Source organism: Mya arenaria, chromosome 13 (genome assembly GCF_026914265.1).
Source record: "Mya arenaria isolate MELC-2E11 chromosome 13, ASM2691426v1".
NCBI classification, from domain to species: domain Eukaryota; kingdom Metazoa; phylum Mollusca; class Bivalvia; order Myida; family Myidae; genus Mya; species Mya arenaria.
In genome coordinates, this window is record NC_069134.1 from 27,254,214 (window position 1) to 27,275,018 (window position 20,805).

Below are 20,805 nucleotides of genomic sequence, written 5' to 3' on the forward strand. Positions count from 1 at the left end.
TACATTTATATTTATTATACATTTAGTATACGACAGCCTTTGAACATATGAGCGATTTCCACAACGCAACACATAATTGGTGTCTTATTAAACAGTCGGTTTGACGCCTTCAAACTTAAAAACACTGAAAGATATTTCATAACAGACTGGAAAATTGAAATTCGGGTTGTTCGAAACATCGGTTCCCTCGGGGGTTTTGCTCGGTACCCGAAGTCCTCGAGCGATCGCAGTTTTACTGTATATTATATATCCACTTTTATTTCACTTATCCTAATTTCATCATTGGTAGGAACGTACGTTACATGCACTTGCTGAGTCAAGGGTGTCACGTTTGGTCTTGTACTGAACAGTAATGTACTGTAACGATTTCCAAACATTATTTGAATCCTGTCTACATATCATACATTATTGCTGCGACACCGAGTTTCGGTAAATTCTAAGATCAAAGGGGGCCATAATTCCATCAAAAATTGCTAGTTTTAAAAAAATGGTGATTATGACCTGAATTTTTTAGTGTTGAACACGTGTATCAATACATATTTAAATATGACGAACCCGTAAAAAGATATGGTATCGACACCGTTTTCTTGGCAAATTTCCCGCATTAAAGGGGAAATAATTCTGTGGATGATAGTGGTTTGTAACCAAAGTCGAATTTTACCAGTCTTTTATGGTGTTAAACATGTATAACTGTACGAACTTCTATTTATATCAGTCAACTTTTACAGGAATCAGGACACTATTTTTTTTATCAAATTCAAAGTTGAAAAAGGGCCATAACTCTTTGTGGATTGTAACAAAAGACGACCATGACCACGACCATAGTTTGAAACATACTTGTCTCCAAAAACATTCAAATCCTTGAACCATTTCAGGAGTTCAAGTCCGGACCGGACACCATATGTTGGCCAATTCTAGGTTGAAACCGACAAAAAAATGGTGGTTTGTGATCAAAGTCAAACATGATCTGCATTCCATGGAGTTAAACAAGTGTACCAAATACAAGTGCATTCTGTCAAACAATTCATGATTTGATGTCCGGATACATTTGTGAGCAACTTTCAAGTTGAAAAGGAGCAAGATCTCTGTCAAAATGAACTCTGTTTTGTATGGTCATAATCTGGGATTTTTTGTTATTGGTCCCAGGTATAATTAACAATACAGCTCTTATTGGAAAGTTTTATCATCGTTACAAGTATTTTGTTGACAGTTCACGAGAAATTATTTTTCTCAAAGGCTGACCATATAAAAATGAACCAGTCCCTTCAAACAAATAAAGAAACCAAACAACAGTTTGTCCATATATCTGTTTTATTTTTGTATCTTTTAATCTTTTAAAGACGAATCCAGTACATAGAGTATTATTTCTACAACATACAAGTAAAAAGATATAACTTCATGAAATGAAAAATACTTTGCTATTTACAAGGTGCTAAAATGGAAACAGATTATAGAAATGAGAACAGTAAATTAAAATTAAAACTGAAAAAATTAACTCACCATTGAATATTTACATAACAAAAATTGCATACTGGAAAATGTAAGAATACTACAATGGTTGGTTGGTGATTAAATGATTATTCTCGTATCATATCGTTTATGAGTCATTAAATGTTATTACATTCATTGCCATATAAAACATAAGGTAAACGTTAGTGAGTTGATTCAAATAGATCCGTCATTTTAAGCAACAACAACAATAATAATAATAATAATAATAATAATAATAATAATAATAATTATTATTATTATTATTATTATACAAAACCCTAACCATTAAATGAAAAAATGATTTATTTTAATCTATATTAATTTCCTGGCAGATATATATATATATATATAGTCACTAAATAATGTTAAATGATATTCAGTTGTTTTTTGTCATAATCAACCATATAAAAATTTAACTTAATAATATTAATGATGATAATCTTAATGAGAAGTACATTGTTTAAATAAAAATAATGTTATATGATATGCAGTTGATGATGTAACAATCGCTATAGGATGAAAGAATGCGTGAATATCATTTGTTATTATATATCTATGTAATATATATAGTCACTGTAAATTGTCCTATCTAAATCTCGATGCCATGAATCCGTCTGTAAATGTGCCAGTGCGCCGCGTTGTTCCTAGGCATCGCTTCGACTGATGCCCTGTACAATAGTAAAGCCTCGTACGGTTCGCCCTTCATCTCCATGCAGTGCCCTATCAGGTTGGCACACGTCTCCGGGTGGTAGATATGGGAACTAAGGTTGTCGTCAAGGAAGCAGTTCAGTAAGTTGTTGAATACTTGTAGTTGTCTTCCTTGCTGGCCGAGACCGCGAAACGTCAGGTATTGCAGGTAGTAGAGGTAAGGCAGAGCGTCAACCACGGCCCAGTTCATCCAACCACGTTCATCAATGTCTCTATGATTGATATCCTCGCCAATTCCCCTCACCATCTCGAAACGCAATATCGGTGGTGCACAGAACGCTTCCTGTCTCAAGTATCGAACACATAATGCGGTTTTGTTTGTTAAGAGAACATCATCGTTATCAACAACACCGGAAGTGCACAGTGGTTTGTTATGTTCTGTATCTAAATGATCCATTCTTCCACATGCACATACAGCTTGCACGCTGTCGTCATATCTACGTTCAACATCATTCAGCACGTCCGCTGCTCTTTCAAGCTCATTATGACAGACGAGAAAAGAAGCCAACTTCAGTCTTGATGACGCTACATCCGTATCTAGGGAACTTTCAAACAGGGACAGTATATTTCTAGGAACAACACAACCATTTTGTATACAAAATGATGCAGCAGTTGATGCCATAATACTTAGAATTTGTTTCTGAATATTGATGAAAAATAAACTACTATTATACCTCGGGAACTCCTGTACATATTCACGCATTGTTTCAATATACATGACAAAGAATCTACATAGTTGTTCAGATGTCAAATCAGTTGTCTTTTTCAAAGTATGCAAAATAACCTTTTTATGTTTGTGGAAAGCAAATACACTTAGCCACCTACATAATCTATTGTTTGTCGATATGTGTAACCCTTCACTGTAGCGAACAGTTCTGATATTTGTGCTCAACATCCGGTAGCCCAAATCGTCTGCCTGTATACACGCGAGAATTGCTAAGTGAGTGTCAATGATGTTTGAAAGGATCTTAGAAAGTTTTGCTAGTTGCCGATTGGTAAATTTTCCATGGAAAAGATTCACGCCTGCTACAATATAGTGCGGACACATACCGGTATTCGTCCACCCTAGCAACAGTTTCAAACAATACACAATACATTCCATCAGGCGATGTTCTGTCCACATTCCGGATGGCAATCTTTCCGCGGCGAAAAAGAGTGCAGTTTTGCAGTGAAAACTTGTCAGCTTACCTTCATTATATAAAAATGGGTTAATGACGTGTGATTTTAGAATCTTCAGAACCACATAACATTTAAGCTGTAATGTTTTCATGTTAAACATCAGTGTTCTCTCAATAAGACTTGGAGAAATTCTCCATTCAACATATTTGACACGGCTGTCAAAGTGTCCATCAGGAACAAGAAAACACCCACACTCCTTTACATCTCTTAACAGTTCCGGTGTCGGCCAGTGTCCGGGCCTCGGCCGTTCAAACCACCCGTGGCATTCTAGCGGAAGAGACCTACACAACAACGCGTACACAAGGTCATACATTTTAGAACTGCTATGAGATGGGCCACTCGAGTAGTAGTGCCAGTTATTTTCTATTGCTTGTTTTTTGGTGAGATTTCCGAATTCTGTGTTGGCATATAATACACGGCCTTTACTGTCAACTACATGGAATACATGTCTTGAATGTATGACTGGTTCAGGTGAGTCATGTCTAATCACCTGTAGAAGATAATGTTGTGGGGAGCACGTCTCCTCCTTCAACATCAGCATGTTTAACCTCCCGGCTTCCCATTCAGACCAGGAGGACATGATGTTGGTGTCGTTTATGCAGGTTAATGTGTCAATATCGGAGTTTAGCCCCGGTGTAGTTGTTCCCTCTGACTGACTCCCGAAATGGAAACTGGTCCCATCAAGTCCTTGTACTTTATCCCTGATCGTCAAGCTCGCCTCTAACATGAGGAAAGTTCTCCTTCTTCTCCTCACCATCCACCTGTTGACGCCAATGTCGCTTAACGCCCTGGACAGGCGGAGAGACATGATCCGGTAAAAGTCGGGCGGGTTCTCCATCTTTCACTGAGAAACAATGATTATTATATATGTCATGTAACGAATTATAATCCATCTTTCATAGAGAAACAATTGTTTAATATAGTTTGATATGGCTACAAGTAATATCAACATTTTGGGGAAATTCCCGTTCATTTCCACTTTCGCTTTCAACCTGTCGAATCAAACCATGCTGTTTGTATATAAATCAAAACCACACTGACTCTATGTAAATAAAAGACTTATGTCAAATAATAATGTCTATATTGCGTTAATCTCCTTGACATTTAAATAACAGGTACCTCCTCAAAAATAATAATATGACAATTAGATCAAGAGTTCCTTTTTACACAATACGCATATTAATAGGGAAATTCCATATATACGTACTTCCGGTTTGTGTACGATTGATAATAGTAGTATTTTATTTTGAAATCCATTATAACGAAACTACTTTCTCCGATATACTACATTGTAATACTTCTACTACTGTTGCTGTTGCTTCTAATGGTGATGCTATTGTTGCTGGTGATGTTGCTTGAGGTGCTGGTACCGCTGATATAACTACTGCTCCTGCTACTGCTACTACTGAAACAATATATTATTAATTCTACTTATACTGCTGCTGCTGCTCTTCTAATAATGGTGCTGCTGCTGTCACTACTGATGTTGCTGTGCTAGTGTTACTACTACTACATTAGCTAATAATAATACTACTTCTACTCCCACCACCATAATCACCACTATCACCACAGATACCAACACTACTACTGCTACCACTACTACCACCCCAACTACCACCACCACTACCGCTACTACCACTACTTCTACCACCACACCATCACAACCACCACCTCTTCCGCTATCGCTACTACTACTACTATTTCCACCATCACCACCAGCACTTCCACTACCGCCACCACCACCACCACCTCTACTGCTTCTACCACTACTACTACCACTACCACTACCTCCACACCACCACCTCTTCCGCTATCGCTACTACTACTACTATTTCCACCATCACCACCACCACTACTGCCACCACCACCACCACCACCTCTACTGCTTCTACCACTACTACTACCACTACCACTACCTCCACACCACCACCTCTTCCGCTATCGCTACTACTACTACTACTACTACTACTTATTTGCATTTTATGGTTTTGAACACGATTTCCGAACATTATTAGAAGCCCTTGTACATAGCATACATTATCGCCGCGACACGAAGTTCCCGTAAATTCCAAGGTGAAAAGGGGCCATAATTCCATCAAAAATTGGTGGTATAACATGTTTACCAATACTTATTTATTAAATAAGTTTTAAACATGTGTCAATGTACTTAATACTTATAAAATCAGTCAACTTTTTTAATGAATCAGAATAGTATTTTATCAAATTCAAAGTTTAAAAGAGGCCATAACTCTGTCAAAAATTTGTGGTTTGTAACAAAAGACGACCATAACCTGTATTTCATAGTATTAAACCTACTTGGTACCAAAACACTTTTAAATCCTTGAACCATTTCAGGTGTTTATGTCCGGACCGGAGACCAAATTTTGGCAAATCCTAGATTGAAACCGGCAAAAAATGGTGGTTTGTGATCAAAGTCAAACACGATCTGTATTCCATGGAGTTAAACAAGTGTACCAAATACAAGTATATTCTATCAAAGAATTCTGGATTTGTTGTCCGGATATATTTTTGGGCAACTTCCAAGTTGTAAAGGGGCAGGAACTCTGTCAAAAAGAACTTTGTTTTGTATGGGTTTAACTAACAATACAGCTCTTATTGGAAAGTTTTATCATAGTTACAAGTATTTTGTTTACATTTCGCGAGAAATTATTTATCTCGATGGCTGACCATATACAAAATGAACCAGTCTCTTCAAACAAATAAAGAAACAAAACAACAGTTTGTCCATATATCTTTTTTATTTTTGTATTTATAAGAATAGTTTTGTTTATCTTTTAAAGACGAATCCAGTACATAGAGTATTATTTCTACAACATACAAGTAAAAAGATATAACTTCATGAAATGAAAAATACTTTGCTATTTACAAGGTGCTAAAATGGAAACAGATTATAGAAATGAGAACAGTAAATTAAAATTAAAACTGAAAAATTTAACTCACCATTGAATATTTACATAACAAAAATTGCATACTGGAAAATGTAAGAATACTACAATGGTTGGTTGGTGATTAAAACAAGATGGTTAATGATGGTTTAGCAGTACTTGAAAATAAATAATGCTTTATTTATAAGGCTATATGTAAAATAACAGTGAAAAATGGCATGAAATAATATGATCATTTGATGGTTATAAACATCTTCACCCAATTATATAACACTGTGATATTAAGTAGTCCACTTGATAGAATTTGGCTAGCTTGACACTTGATTTCTTAATACCAGAAGTATATTTTGGGTAAACATTGACCAAACAAAACATATTTTGGCTAACTTTGACTAAACATTTAACCAGCTGTATACAATTAGCTGCTGGCACACATACATTTTGACGTCACAGTGGTTATTTATTATGTTAAAATGAATTCATCTATGTTTAAGTCACTATAGATTCTAACAGACAATAAAAAGAGCCAGGGGTCTGTTTATGTATAAGTGGTTTATGCCCAAGTATGGCCAGGGGTCTGTTTAAGCCCAAAGCAGGGTAAAGAGGTTAGAACTCGTGTTGAAAATGTTACAAAAGTCAACAACACTATTTCTATTTTTGATGCAAATGTCCAAGTGAAACTAACCTTTACAACTAAACAATAGTCCGAAGTTAAAGGCTCTTAACCCTGATATCAGGTTTAAAGGGACTAGACACCAGATGATACAATTGCAAAGAAACAACAACAGAAAACTATCAAAAGCATACCTAAAATTGGCATCGTTGTGTACAACGCATTTAATCTTACTTCATGTTGCATCACATCGCTTACGACACAAGACTCTTTAACCGTGAATTTATGCCCTTTTGTTTTCAATTGGAAATTTACTGGGGTTGTCTACCACCTTAATCCCAGTAAGTTTAAATATAGCGTTGGTAAAATTATTGGTACTCATAAACAGGTAAGATTTAAACTGAGAAACCATTATGCGCTATTTCTAAACAGGAAACCCAGGCAACAGGATTGTTGCGTTTATTCTTTTAATCATGTAAAATGATTTATTATCGGTCACCTACTACCTCAAATGGACAATTCTAGCTGAATTGTTAAATTAACTTCTTCAAGAATTTTTAGAAATTATGAAGGAATAATCTGTAAGATTATCAGAATAAACCATTTTTCATTTATCAAAATCCATTTTTAGTATGTATTTTGGCTAATTGAAATAAGCGACTTAAGCCTGTTAAGCTTAAGAGGTTTCGAGAAATTGGGGCCTGGTGTCTAGTCCCTTTAATCCTGAACTTGAGAAAAAAAAACCTGGTTACTGTAACTGGTAAGAACAAGTTCTTATTCTTCATTGCACACTTAATTTTACCATTGACAAAGGCTAGGAATCCTGCTTACATGTATTTCAAATATAATAGACTAAAATGCATATTTCATTAATCTGTGGTGTTTAATACATCCTTATGTTTTATTATATCTATCTACATTTATTAGAATTAGCACATGACAATACACGTAATTGAATACCTCGAACATAACCAGATAAAATAGCTTTCAAAGCAGGAATAGACATATTATAATAATTCAAGCACATGTAATATTTTTCCTTCACAATATTTTTACTCCATTTGAATTTTAAGAAGTAAAAAATTATACATCTTCCTCATTTAAAGCATTATTCTTTGTTAATTCTATATCTGAAAAATCATCTTTTCCATGAATATTCAACACTTATTCAATATTCTTTAAGACGCCTTAATATTATTTAATATGTTTTATTCCAATCACATTGACAATTAATGTAATAATATTTCCAAATCCTTTCTTGCAAAGTTTTAAGTACGCTTGTCATTTGGTATTTGCAGTCATACATGTTACAAATACATATTTATAGTCGGTTATCTAAGATATTTGTTTTGAATTAATCTAAACATCGTTCATATCCCAGTTCAAAACAATGAAGTCTATTAAACGTGTAGAATTTGTAGCAATTAGCAAAAAAAATGCAAAATATTCGTATTCATTAAAAAGTTCAAGATAATTTCTTTAGTCTAAAGATATGACGCTAGGAGTTGTTTCACTAAGAATTCTAGGAATAATATCGTACATCAAATTATCCAGAAATATGTAGACTTAGAAAAAAATTACTATGCACATAAACATTGGCTATATGGATTGGCTTATATGAATGAGCAATGTATGGAATTGACTAGTATTGTTTAACAAACACAAGGAGTGGTTACGCTTGATATATGATAAACAGAATGATCGATAACTATTCAACAAATTTCACAGCATTGTACATGTCTATAACATTGTGCTTTATTAACTATGTGACTGATAACACTTAAACGGTTCATACTATTTATATGTAAAATGGTATACACATACATATATACATATATTTAAATAATAATAAAAGATTGCTTTAACACATTTGTACTATATATACTTAAAAACTTAAGAGGGGAAGTCTATAACGTTTGCACCTGAATGCTTCAAGTAAAAAAATAAAAAGTAACAGAAAGCGTTTGATAAATGTTTTAGAATCATATGCCTTAAAATTAAAACACAATGCAACTAAGTCAAAGAACATTACATGAAAAAAAGACATTACATAACTAACAGTGACTTAAAACAGGCTGCCATCAAAAGTATTTTCAATATTATATTACACAAAGTCATGAAAATTATCATAAAATATCAGCATTTGACAAAAAATCATTTTTCACAACCTTATTTCGAATTTAAATGCATATGACCCAAGAGACCCAAGTCGGTATTTTATACTCAAATGTCAACAACAATAAATGAAACACTTTAAGCTTATGGTACGGTAATCTCCTTACAAGATCGGTAATAAATTATGAAGTTTCTCTTAGCTCAATTGTGCCGAAAGCTGATAGCTGAATCACTCCCTAGTCTGTTTAGAGGCTGGTGTCCATTTTCGGAGGTTCGATAAAGCACCGATCTATTTCTTTCTATCAATTTCCTATGGACTCATTCAGTTAGGTTTTAGGAAGAAGCGATGAAAATAAATGTATAAATATCACCGAAATTGCCCTATAGCATAATCCCTTGATACAAACTACATTGTAACAACTTATTACTACCTTACATCAAAAAATAATAATAAGACAGTCAGGTTTTAATTTCAAGTTCAATTCTATTGCCTATCAATGGTAGTGAAGAACCACTCTGTAAACCGCCTTAGCTGGGCAGCAGCGTTTTGTGATTCCTCTTGAAGTCGTGCGTTTTCGGTACGAAGTCGTTGTACCTCGCCGTCCAAGGCGGCACTTTCCTGTCGTTCCTGGGCAAGTTCTTCCTCCAGTTGGGCAACCTTCATCTCAAGGTCATTAATTCTCTGCTGGGGGTTTGCCACCACCGACCTCCACACCGGGGGGTTACTGGCAGTCGGGGGATCAGGGGGACGGTCATGTTTTGGTCTGTACAAGGACGGCACTTTGATTTCACCAGACTTATTCAAGTTTGAGCTGGAACTTGCTGAAGAGATGGTGGAGTTCACTGGCGAGGATATTCTATCCTTCAAGTCTTCCGGTGATCCCTCAATGGCCTTGGTGGCGACGTCCACCAGACTGCTCCAGTCAAGGGAGGCAGTGGAATCCGGGACGGGGACACGGCTTGTGTCATCAGGTAGAGCTCTAGGAGACAGTCTGCAAATAAAGGTTTTATTTTATCAAAAGATAAAATTAATTCAATTCATAACGCTTTATAAATATCAATTTTATGCTTTTATACCTGAGCAGTGCTTGCGGCCTTGGGCTGATTTTACTCTTTGTGCAAGGTTAGCAGCTATTAACATAATTGTCACATTATCTGCCCCCAATTTCTCAAAGATACTTCAATAATTTTTCAATAACTAACTCAAATCACCTTACCTCTTTACTTGCTAGCACGGTTTGAAATTGTGTGTGTTTTTACTTTTTAGATGCACTATAATGTTGTTGTTTTTTGCATATCTAAGACCTTTTTAATATATAACACAAACATTTTGATAAATATATATTTAGACAGGAAATATATGAAATAACCAGAAATCCAGAATTAATTCCTAACATTTAAGTTATATATAGACTTCAAATAATTTACTCAGCTGAGTCATAAACTTGAGAATTCTCGCGACACTGGCGTCTGATCTTTGCAAGTATCTGCCATTAAACATACCTATGTTGTCTAAAGTGTTCTCTGCTGGTCTGGGAGTCTGGTTTCCGGTCAGTGAACAACACGTCCCGAATGTCCCTCTCCAACATGAGGCTTCCCTTTCCGCTGTGTAAACTCTCATCAGACATGGTTCGGACCAGCCGACCCGACAGACGACGATTCTTTGATTGGCTTGTCTAAAATGGAGTCCACATAATGGTGTTTAATACATTATATCTGATACAAAACAGTACACACCAAGTACAACAAATTCCTTATAGATTCTAACTTTAATTAAAAACTAGTATCAAAAATTCCTACCATAATGCCTGCGAGGTCACTCTCAGCGATGTCGGGGTCAATCAGCTTCATGAGGTTGTCCTGAAGGTTCGTTGTGGCGCGTGACTTTATCAGCTTTGTTGTCACTCCTGGACGCAGGCGCGTGCTAAGCGACTCCTCTGACGACATTCCAGACAAGTTCCTGGATTGGAGATACATAGTTAGTAAGCTTAGTGGTTAGCGCACTCACCTCTCACCAAGATGTTCGGAGTTTGATTCCCAGCTTGGGCATATGCGAGTCGGAGGTTAGCACTTGGGTCAAGTGGGTTTCCTCCGGATACTCCGGTTTTACACTCTAATGCAACTTGTGCCATCAAGAATACTTGGCATAATTTAATGTTACTTTTTTCACAATTGTAAAATAAATAAAGGTTAAATCAATCACTTAAAAATAATAATGCTGCAATTATTATAGTTTTGGCATGGGAAGTTCACTACTATCTAGAAAAAGAAACCATGAAAATTGAAAGAAGCGTACTTATGTGATGATCGTGGGCTGCTGTGTTCACTTGAGAGGGGGGACACACTGCTCAGCTCAGCAATCCTGCCTTGTATATGGGCCTTTCCGCCACCCTGGCTCTGACTAGAGGTGGTATTGGCACGCCGCCGACTTACTGCATCTTCTGAAAGAGGCGAACAAATGAAAATTGTAGTCAACACTCAAACATTATGTCTGATAATCAATGATTTTTAGGACTTATTTTCACCACCATTGCCTTCCAAATTGTGAGAATATAAAATCAAGCCAAACTGCTAATATAATTTTATCAAATAATGTTTTTAACTTTTTAGTGCATACATCATGCTGTAAGAGATAGCCTTTTAAGATGGTTTTCTATGCTTTTTCATTCATTCACTCATGGAATTATTGTCTATCGACTTTGGAAAATATTATGGGGAGAAATCAACATCTTTTTCACAAAGAGAAACAGCTTTTAATAGATAATAAATTTCAACAACAAAAATCTCTGAATATTATCTATAAATTATTACACCAGAATATTTTTATGAACTAGAAAACAATATGTCGTTCAATAAGTCGACTTCACAATCAGAGAAATCATACCAGCATTATGAAACAGCAACAGCCACATAAAAACCTCATGAACACCAACAGTAAATATTTCACAAGTGGCATAGCTTATAATATAGGTTTAGGTGCTCACTTCGTGAAATATTATGATCTTACACTGAAATAAACTCTTATCCTTCATATGTCATCCTACCTCGAGTGCCATAGATCTTCCCATCCATGTGAGGCCCTGGTTGGGGCATGGCGCCAGCCTGCCCAGATCCACCGCTAGAAAATGATGTATCACTCAAATTCACCGAGCTGGAGTTTGCAGAGTTAAGTCCCTCCTTACGACTAGATTCATGCCCCTGACTAAGGAGATATTTGGTGTTCTGTGATTGTTTCAGGAGTTCCTGCGCATAGTTTCCATGCTGGACGGAGGACTGGGGATCGCTGCCCGTTGAGGTCAATAGTGGTTTGCGTGCAGGGTGTGGAGGCCCCGATGATGATGACGATGATGAATGTTGGTGCTGATGTTGTGATGAGGATGGTGCAGCAGACTGTTGGTGTTGTTGAGATGAAAATGCTGACTGTTGAAACTGGTGTTGTGATAATGATGATTGTTGTTGCTGTGAGGTGGTGCTGGTATAGATGTTCTCGGTGCTGCTGGTGAGGTAGGTCTTGTGGGAAGTTGAGAGGCTCTCTGCCCACCCTGCAACCTGGGATAGACAAAAGAAGGCACATTAAAAACATCCCCTGTATAAACCAAGTGGAAACCATCACAAAATGTGACCAAAGTCATTTTGGGGGTCAAAAATGAGTTTTTGACATAATAACTGATATGTTTGTTCAATTCATATTGTTAAGTATTGCTAAGTTATTTTTTTCCAAAGCTATAAATTGACTGAGCCAGAAGTCCAAACACATGTGACATTTTGTTCATCCTTGTTCAAGTATTTCCCCTTAATTGATGGTAAAAACTACTAAATCCTGCTTCATAACTTACCAATTATGTTTATGTTTTAAGGAAACCACTTTTTAAATTTTATTCATCCTTTTTTATATCAATACACCTCTGATCAATTTATATAGTTTTCTACAGCATCCTGACATAATGAAATCCAACACTTCTGAAATTATTTACTAAGGCTTACACAAAGTAATTATTTATTAAAGCTTAAACAACACATCATTGTAAACAAAGATCTCAGGAACACAAGTATCTATTTAACAAAGATAATCCATCAATGGTTTATTTAAAAACTTATTATCTGCATCATCAAAATGAAACTAAAATTTAACTAAGTGTTTACGCCCATGTCCCAGCCTGACAGATTTTGATCTGATTGTCAATCAAAATTTGATAAAAACAAGCATCAAATTTCCGCTAAGTCATTAAAAGAAGAGAGACATCCGCATAAACACTAAGAAAGTTATAATCTATTTTTTTTCACTTTACAAAACAATTAATTGGGCAGCCAAGCTGAAACAAAAATTAACTATAAATATTTTAGAATTACAAAGAGTATAACACACAATATTTAAGAAGCAAAGTAAAGTGTTAAAATCCAATGCCCCACTTTCTTATACTGTAGTAAATTTGACCTATAAGTTTTTACAGATATTCAATATGTTTACGTTTTCACTGTATCCTCCAGCAAAAATACATTTCCTCCTTCACAAGCACACCCATTAAGAACGCATTACCACCATCCTCAAGTTATGTTGAAACTGATATACATTATTATCAGAAATTCTATCATTACGTTTTTGTTATCTCAAAACAATCAATCTATCCATTCTTATTGTACAGTGTGCATTTGGTGCCCTTCCAAATGTTTCAGGGTCGTGTTTAGCAAAGTAATCTTCAAGGTCTTTAAGTATTTAACATTCTTTTCAGAACCATAAATCGATAATACTTTATGGTACATAATTGTGAACGTCAACAATATAACAAATGACATGTCATATCAATTTTCATTTCTTTTGTTTTCACGTTAATAGATACTTCAAAATCAGTCTTCTTTTCACTCAAAGTTAATAAAATGCAACCATTTCTGGACAGTAATCATTTCTTGTAAGTGTGTCAGTCATCTGAAGTCTGCGATTTTTTGTGTTGAATTTTTAAGTAATTGCTCAAATTCCACACATATTTCGATCCTAATCTGATAAGCCCAATTTACGTTTTTGACAAGTTAGATTGCAGATTTAGTTTCTAAATTCCGATTTCAGAAGGAAGAAAAGCTCAAAATTAAGTGTCTGCAAATAGTATCACCGGACTGATTTTAATTGACTTATTTAGAAAGCTTTCAATGAATTTCATGAATTAATAGTAAATGGGTTTTTTGTTGTTTCGCACCTGCGCGCCAGCAAGTATAGAGACATCTGCGTCAACACTCGGCTGTTGTTTATTTTGCTTCACTAGACAACTAAATCAGCTAACAGGCTATACGCTGCTAAGGCCAATTACATAGTTGAGTAAAGCCAAAATTACCGAATCATACTGAAGATAATACGCTAGCATAAATATAGATGAGACCTAAAAAATGCTTTTGGTGCGGATAACCCGACCCTTACCTTAGAAAGAGGCGCGGACCCCTACTGTTGTCAGTATCCATTGGTTAAAAAATATTAAATGAAGTGTATGAATACTTTAATACTACGATTTCAACGCAGGAAAAAAAAAACTGAAACAATTAATTGCAAGTAAATTAATAGCATCTATAGTTATTCTGAATAATCATATTCCATTGAGAATAACTTCATATTATCTATCGTTATATTGGGTACTTAGTAACTCTTACCTCTTTAGGCGGCGGTGGTCGGCGTGGTTGGTTTGGTTCTGGCCAGTCACGACTGCCTCCTGAAAAAGAAAGAAAACATAACATTTAAAACAACAGTTGCACCAAGATGTATTCAATTTGGATTACCAGTAGTTGTCTATGGCTATGTTTTGGCTAATTCCCACACTTAAATGATTTTATTGGTTACTAGTAATTATCGGATAAATGTTGACCAATCAATTAACATTTTGGCTTACATTGACTGTTAATAGTAATTATCGGATAAATGTTGACCAATCAATAAACATTTTGGCTATCACTGACTAATCAGACATTTTTAAGTAATAGTTAAATGACATTAAGTTAAATGACAAAGAATGGGCGAAGTGAGTGGTAGCGAACAAGCCCTTCTTAATCACTAAGATTTTACTTCAAGTCATCTAACTTATTAAGAATATAAGCTCATTGGCTGATACATTATCAACGCTAAATCTGATGATTCAGGGAATATATAGAATAAGTGGCAGTAGGCACTCTAACGCCAGCAAAAGTTGAAATTCTTCATGATTAAGCCTAGTATGAAATGATTGCCTATCTGCCATTTAATTGGCTAAAAATTTAAGTTGTATTCGAACCAGTTTTATACCAATGGTTTATAATTCCAGATTCTCTGACTGCATACATTTATCTTGTTTTGTATAATTAAAACATCAAGATGAAAAGTTCTCAAGCATTTCTTGATAAAACTTACGACTGTTTCAATTACAATTCATAACCTTGCATATTTCTCGCAGTATTTATAGGTTGCACCTCGCCATTCCTTACCTCAATTATTTTCCCATAACATGCTTTCAAATTAAAACCTTTTTTTCAATTACATAAGAAGGATTTATCAACTATACACCTTTTTGAATCATTAAATATTAATCCTCAAAAAATTACATCATCAGTTATAATCTGACAAACTTACACTTGGAAGAAAGATATATTTTAAATAATTAATCTCCAAATATTACATCAATCTTATAAACTAACACTTTACTACAACACATATTATAAATTAAAACCTTCGCGTTAATATAACACACCACAAAATACTTCCTACGCCAATTTAATACACTTTTCATCCAACAGTCTTTTGAAGAGATCATGTGAAAAGATGTAAAACACGTTATGATCTGACAGCTTTGTAAAACACTTTATGATATGACAGGTTTTTACATCCACCGATGTAAAGAAATGTAAGATATTGCTTACATTTACTGAGACAATCATCCAGCTACAGGCTATACTCATATCACATGCCCCACTGGATAGATTACAAGATGTGTTTTCTGTGTTTTGTTTCATTTACTCTTACATTAAATTCTGCAGTAAAAATGCACAATCATTTTTTTATAACTTATCTCTGACATCTGTGCTTGGTACTTTTATATGAGCGTATATGTGTGTTTTTTTAACAATAATCATATTATATTCTTTACTCGATTGTTTGCAAGATGTTACCGTGTTTCTTGCATCATATTTCACTAACCCCCACATCTGAATGTTCTCATGAAATTCTGCACCATAACTTTTTCATGCGAGTGTGTGCTTGCGTGCATATGTCTTTGTTCTTCTTGTTCAATATCCACTTATTTTAAGGTACTGTACATAACTCTGTATTTATTAAAATGCTATGAAACTTCATTATCCACTTATTTCAGAAGCAGTGAAAGTCTGTAAATAAATATTATTTCAAATCAAAACAATGTTACTGACCTTAAAATATATTCACAAATAGTTCTTCCTGCCAAAATTTCCCAACATTAATCCAAATTCAGAAGTAATAACCCTAACATAATGGATTAGTATTGGAAAGTGACGTATCAATTATGTTCAATTACTGAAAATGCTCATTTTACACAAAGCCCGGTTGAAAGAGCAGAAAAAGCTGCCTTTAAAGCTTGACAAATTAGTTTCAACAATTTCAACAATTGGTAATCAATTATTTCTCAATGTCATCCTTTTTACCAAGTTTCAACATTTCTACAATGTACCATTTAGATAGAATACCACCGAGTTATGTTACACGCAACCAACAATAGTCATACACATAACAAATAAAGCCTGATGCAATTTTGTCTTTTGATAGTTTTGTTTTTCAGCTTACATTTAGTGTAATTATAGATTGGATAAAATCCTACTGTGTTTTGACAGGCCTTTTTCTGCCCATCTCACAGGTCAGAACATCTGACCAATTCCCAATGTCAAATATGATTACATTTTCCCAATTTCAAGACAACAAAACACATGTTGCTATCATTGTTAATTTTCAAATCTTTATTGCTCTGGAAGTTTTATTATACACTTATTATCTGCAGTATTTCAAATGGTACTTGACACTTCTGTATTAGCTTTACTTATTGTTGTTTTTACTTCTATGATCACATCATCAAATATTTAATAACAGTTAGCAACAATTTCGTTAATCACGTTGTCCACTTTAAAGCTGCACTCTCACAGATTTACCGTTTTTACAACTTTTTTATTTTTTGTCTTGGAATGAGCAAAATTTTGCATAAATATCTGCAAACAAATGATCTAAGATTGCTGGATCAGATCGCAGATTTGCAAATTTCCGTCCGAAAATTAATGTTTAATAGCTTAAACCTTTACTAAGGGTTTAAGAAAAATGCATAAAACATTATTTTTTGTAATTCAATATAACAATCTGCGATCTATTTTTTTGTCAGCAGTCTTATTTCACTTGTTCCCATGGATTTTTGCAAAAATTGGCTCGTTTCAAGACAAAAAATAAACAAGTTGTCAAAACATTCAATCTGTGAGATTGCAGCTTTAACAATGTTGAACAAACTGCCCGATCTGCAACGTTGAATATGTGTTCATGCTCTTTCTTATTGAAAAAGGGACTATATAGATATGTTTCTAGACAAGCCACTATCACCATCTTAACAATTCTCCCTTTTTACATGTAAATATTTTCATCAACACCAGCTATAATGAATAGATGCAATTACCAGACAATACGGGACAGAAACACAAATACAGAAATGAGTTTGACATTTTTATTTAAGTCGATTAGATTTAATGGGCAGTAGAACAAAGGCGGGGCTGGCGGTGATGAAAATCTAGCAATCAAATTTACAGTCACCTTCAGCACTCACCATGTGGATACTGGTCAAGGCTATCCCTCGATCCGGATTTCTTGTGTCGCTCTTCTAGGGTTCCGTAACTACTGTCATCTAACCCACGGGAATTGGACCCATACTGGTCTCCTGTCTCCAGCCGCCCGTCAAATAGCGAGCCCCGCCCACTTGAGACCACAGAGTCCTGGTAACCATGGAAAGCGGGCATTTGTGTGATGTTTGACGAGCCCCTTGGGAGACTAGAGGTGGCCCATGGCCCGGAATCAGAGGAAAGGTAGAACGTTCGATTGGGTGGCGACTTCATCTCACCCCTTTACAAAATGAGAGAAAAACTTACACTTTAGCATTGAAAACATGTTCGATACTTATTTTATCTAAATTGATTTTTTTTAAAAAGAACTTAAATTAATTAATCAGACTTTATTATTAAATGACTATAATGGACAAAGGTTCATATTACTGTTTCTCTACTTACACAAGTTCAGGCTAATATTATTTCATTCATCTATATATCTAATTAAGTAAGAGTAAATATTTAATCTATATGGTAATTCATTCTGATACTTAAAATGGCTACATAACGGATATAAGAATGCAGACTTCTGGTTATGAATAGTAAAATATAATTGGAAAAAGGAAAATTAAAAAAAGGTGGAAATAATTATAAGTTACTGGAAGTGCAAAGTTATATATTTGGTATTGCAGTTAAAAGGAATGGGATGATTCTATAACATAAAAAATATAAATATATAACGTAAAGAATATATATAAATATTTCAAAAATTCAAACACTTCAGAAGAGGGACGAAATATGAAGGCAATAATACTCTTATCAACTAGTGTTAGATCACCTTTTCAAATCATTATTTCAGAGTAGTTGATATGTTAATGAAAAAACAAAAACCTTTGGGGGCAGTTGTGCCAAAAACATTATTTGAGTTTGCAAGCAAAATTTTCAACTCTTTTTGAGATTTACTCGATATCTTAACTTAAATTCTTCATCTTAGGATATTTTGTAGCAAGCTACTTGATAAAATGGCCCCAATTGATGGCCTCAATTAAAGGCCCCTAAAATTGCCCATATTGATGGCCTCTATAAATGACCCCAATTGATGGCCCATATTATTGCCCATATTGATAGCCCCTAATAATGGTCCCTACTGATAGCCTCTATTTATGGCCCCTATTAATGGCAGCTATTAATATTGCCCATATAGATGGCCTCTATAAATGGCCCCTATTAATGGCCTGATTATTGCCCATATTGATGGCCTCTATTAATGGCCCCTTGTATTGCCCATCTTGATAGCCTCTATAAATGGCCTCTATTGATGGCTCCTATTATTGCCCCTATTGATGGCCTCTTTTAATGGCCTCTAGTATTGCCCATACGGCATGATGGCCTCTATAAATGGCCCCCTATTGATGGCTCCTATTATTGCCTCTATTGCTGGCCCTCTATTGATTACCCTACTGTGATGGCACCCTCTGATGACCCCATTTTTATTGCCCCTATTGATAATGGCCCATACTGATTTGCCTACTGTGATGGCCCCTACTATTGCCCCTTATGATGGCCTCTATTAATGGCCCATACTGATTTTTTAAGTTATGGCGATGAGATGATCACACCAAGGTAATCAAAATAGTTCAACTTATTTAAATTTAAAAATATATGAGTTAAAAATTATAAAAGTTGCTCAGTATTTCCAGTTCATCTACATGGTGATTCATTGTGCATCAAATATTTCCATTTAAAGGTGAAGATTACAGAACTAGCACGATGATAGAAGTAATGAAATAATCAAAATTCACTGAAAAGATAAACGTCATTAAAATTACCATGCAAGAATGGATGAAAATGAAGAGATGAAAATGTCAAACCAATGGTTAGTTTTTTTTAGTTTTAGTTCAAACATCCATGCACACATGCAAAGTGTCATGCCATGCGTAACACCATTCAAAAGTAAGAACTTAATAAAAGTTTGAATTAACCCCATAACTAATTATTGTAAACAAAATTATATAGAAACCAATTGAGACCACACTTAAAATATTACCAAAGAAATTCACTTTTATCTACCTATGATCGGATGAAGTTGATGAATTTTTCTGATGAGGAAGAGTATTTGAGTTCCACTGACTAGATTGGCTATGTGAACTGGAGACTGATGATTCCCGCTCATGGATGTAATCCCCGTCCTCCTGGTCCGTACTGTCCAGTGTATCACGACTGTCCCTGCTGTTCATTCTAATTATCTCCCTTAATTCCCATCTTTCTTCACAATCTCTGGGAGTGCTCTCCCTTGTGGAGGAGTATTCTTGTGAAGAGCAGACACTATCCCTTGCACCAATTTCTCTCAATGTAGAAGCATCCTTTGCTCTTTCATAACCTTCTTTTGAAGAGCTATTTGTTGAAAACTCTCTAGTGTGGAGGGTGTATTTGTGGTGCAGGTGCTCTGTCGACTTGTGTTGCCATGGAGACAACCCCTGGGGTAGCTGGTCCCGGGTTGAAGGGTCATGGGGTGATATGGGCGACATGGGGGAGAGAATGGCGTCACTAGAACTGCTGGAGGAGCGTGCCTGACGTCGGTGGTGCGAGAACTCCGCCTGGATTACGGCGTTCAGGGCGGGGAAGGAGGAATAATGGTGGTTAGCATGGAGATTAACCACACCCCTGCCAATGCAATACATCAACTTGGTTTAATGGAGAATGTCTTTATAATGAGGAATGGAAAAGCAATCTGCTTAATTCTGAATCTTAGCTGTATCATTCTAGAAACCTTTTACTTCTCTATCGTTCTAGAAATGATATTCCTAAGACCTTCAAGACTTGCAATGTTGTTTTCTTTAATTTATACGATTTTTTTTGGTTCGAAGCAAACAAACTGAGGAAACAGACAAGACCACAAGACAATAACAATTTAATTTAATGGTAAAACAGTTTTTAACTCTAAACTTCATGCTGCAGTGTTACAAATCAAAGTAACATGTCACCCTGAGCTAATGACATGGCTATGTATTATTGCCT

General features: G+C 35.3%; 2 protein-coding genes across 3 annotated transcripts in view; both read right to left on the reverse strand.

Moving 5' to 3' along the window:
• Positions 1-1,299: 1,299 nt before the first annotated feature.
• Positions 1,300-4,551, reverse strand: LOC128213952 (uncharacterized). Its single transcript, XM_052920074.1, has one exon. The coding sequence runs from the start codon at positions 4,214-4,216 to the stop codon at positions 2,081-2,083; it is 2,136 nt and encodes a 711-aa protein (XP_052776034.1). The 5' UTR covers positions 4,217-4,551; the 3' UTR covers positions 1,300-2,080.
• Positions 4,552-6,118: 1,567 nt separating this feature from the next.
• LOC128213947 (signal-induced proliferation-associated 1-like protein 2) overlaps positions 6,119-20,805 on the reverse strand; it is a 56,909-nt gene continuing 42,222 nt past the window's right edge. Inside the window, exons 14-21 of one of the 2 annotated variants that reach the window (XM_052920067.1) lie at positions 19,858-20,451; positions 17,793-18,085; positions 14,647-14,705; positions 12,057-12,561; positions 11,309-11,453; positions 10,813-10,972; positions 10,516-10,688; positions 6,119-10,004 (exon numbers count right to left, since the gene is read on the reverse strand). In XM_052920067.1, coding sequence (XP_052776027.1) covers positions 9,497-10,004; positions 10,516-10,688; positions 10,813-10,972; positions 11,309-11,453; positions 12,057-12,561; positions 14,647-14,705; positions 17,793-18,085; positions 19,858-20,451 — 2,437 coding nt within the window. In that variant the 3' untranslated portion in view covers positions 6,119-9,496. The remainder of the gene's footprint in view (positions 10,005-10,515; positions 10,689-10,812; positions 10,973-11,308; positions 11,454-12,056; positions 12,562-14,646; positions 14,706-17,792; positions 18,086-19,857; positions 20,452-20,805) is intronic. The other variant, XM_052920068.1, reaches the window with a different exon arrangement.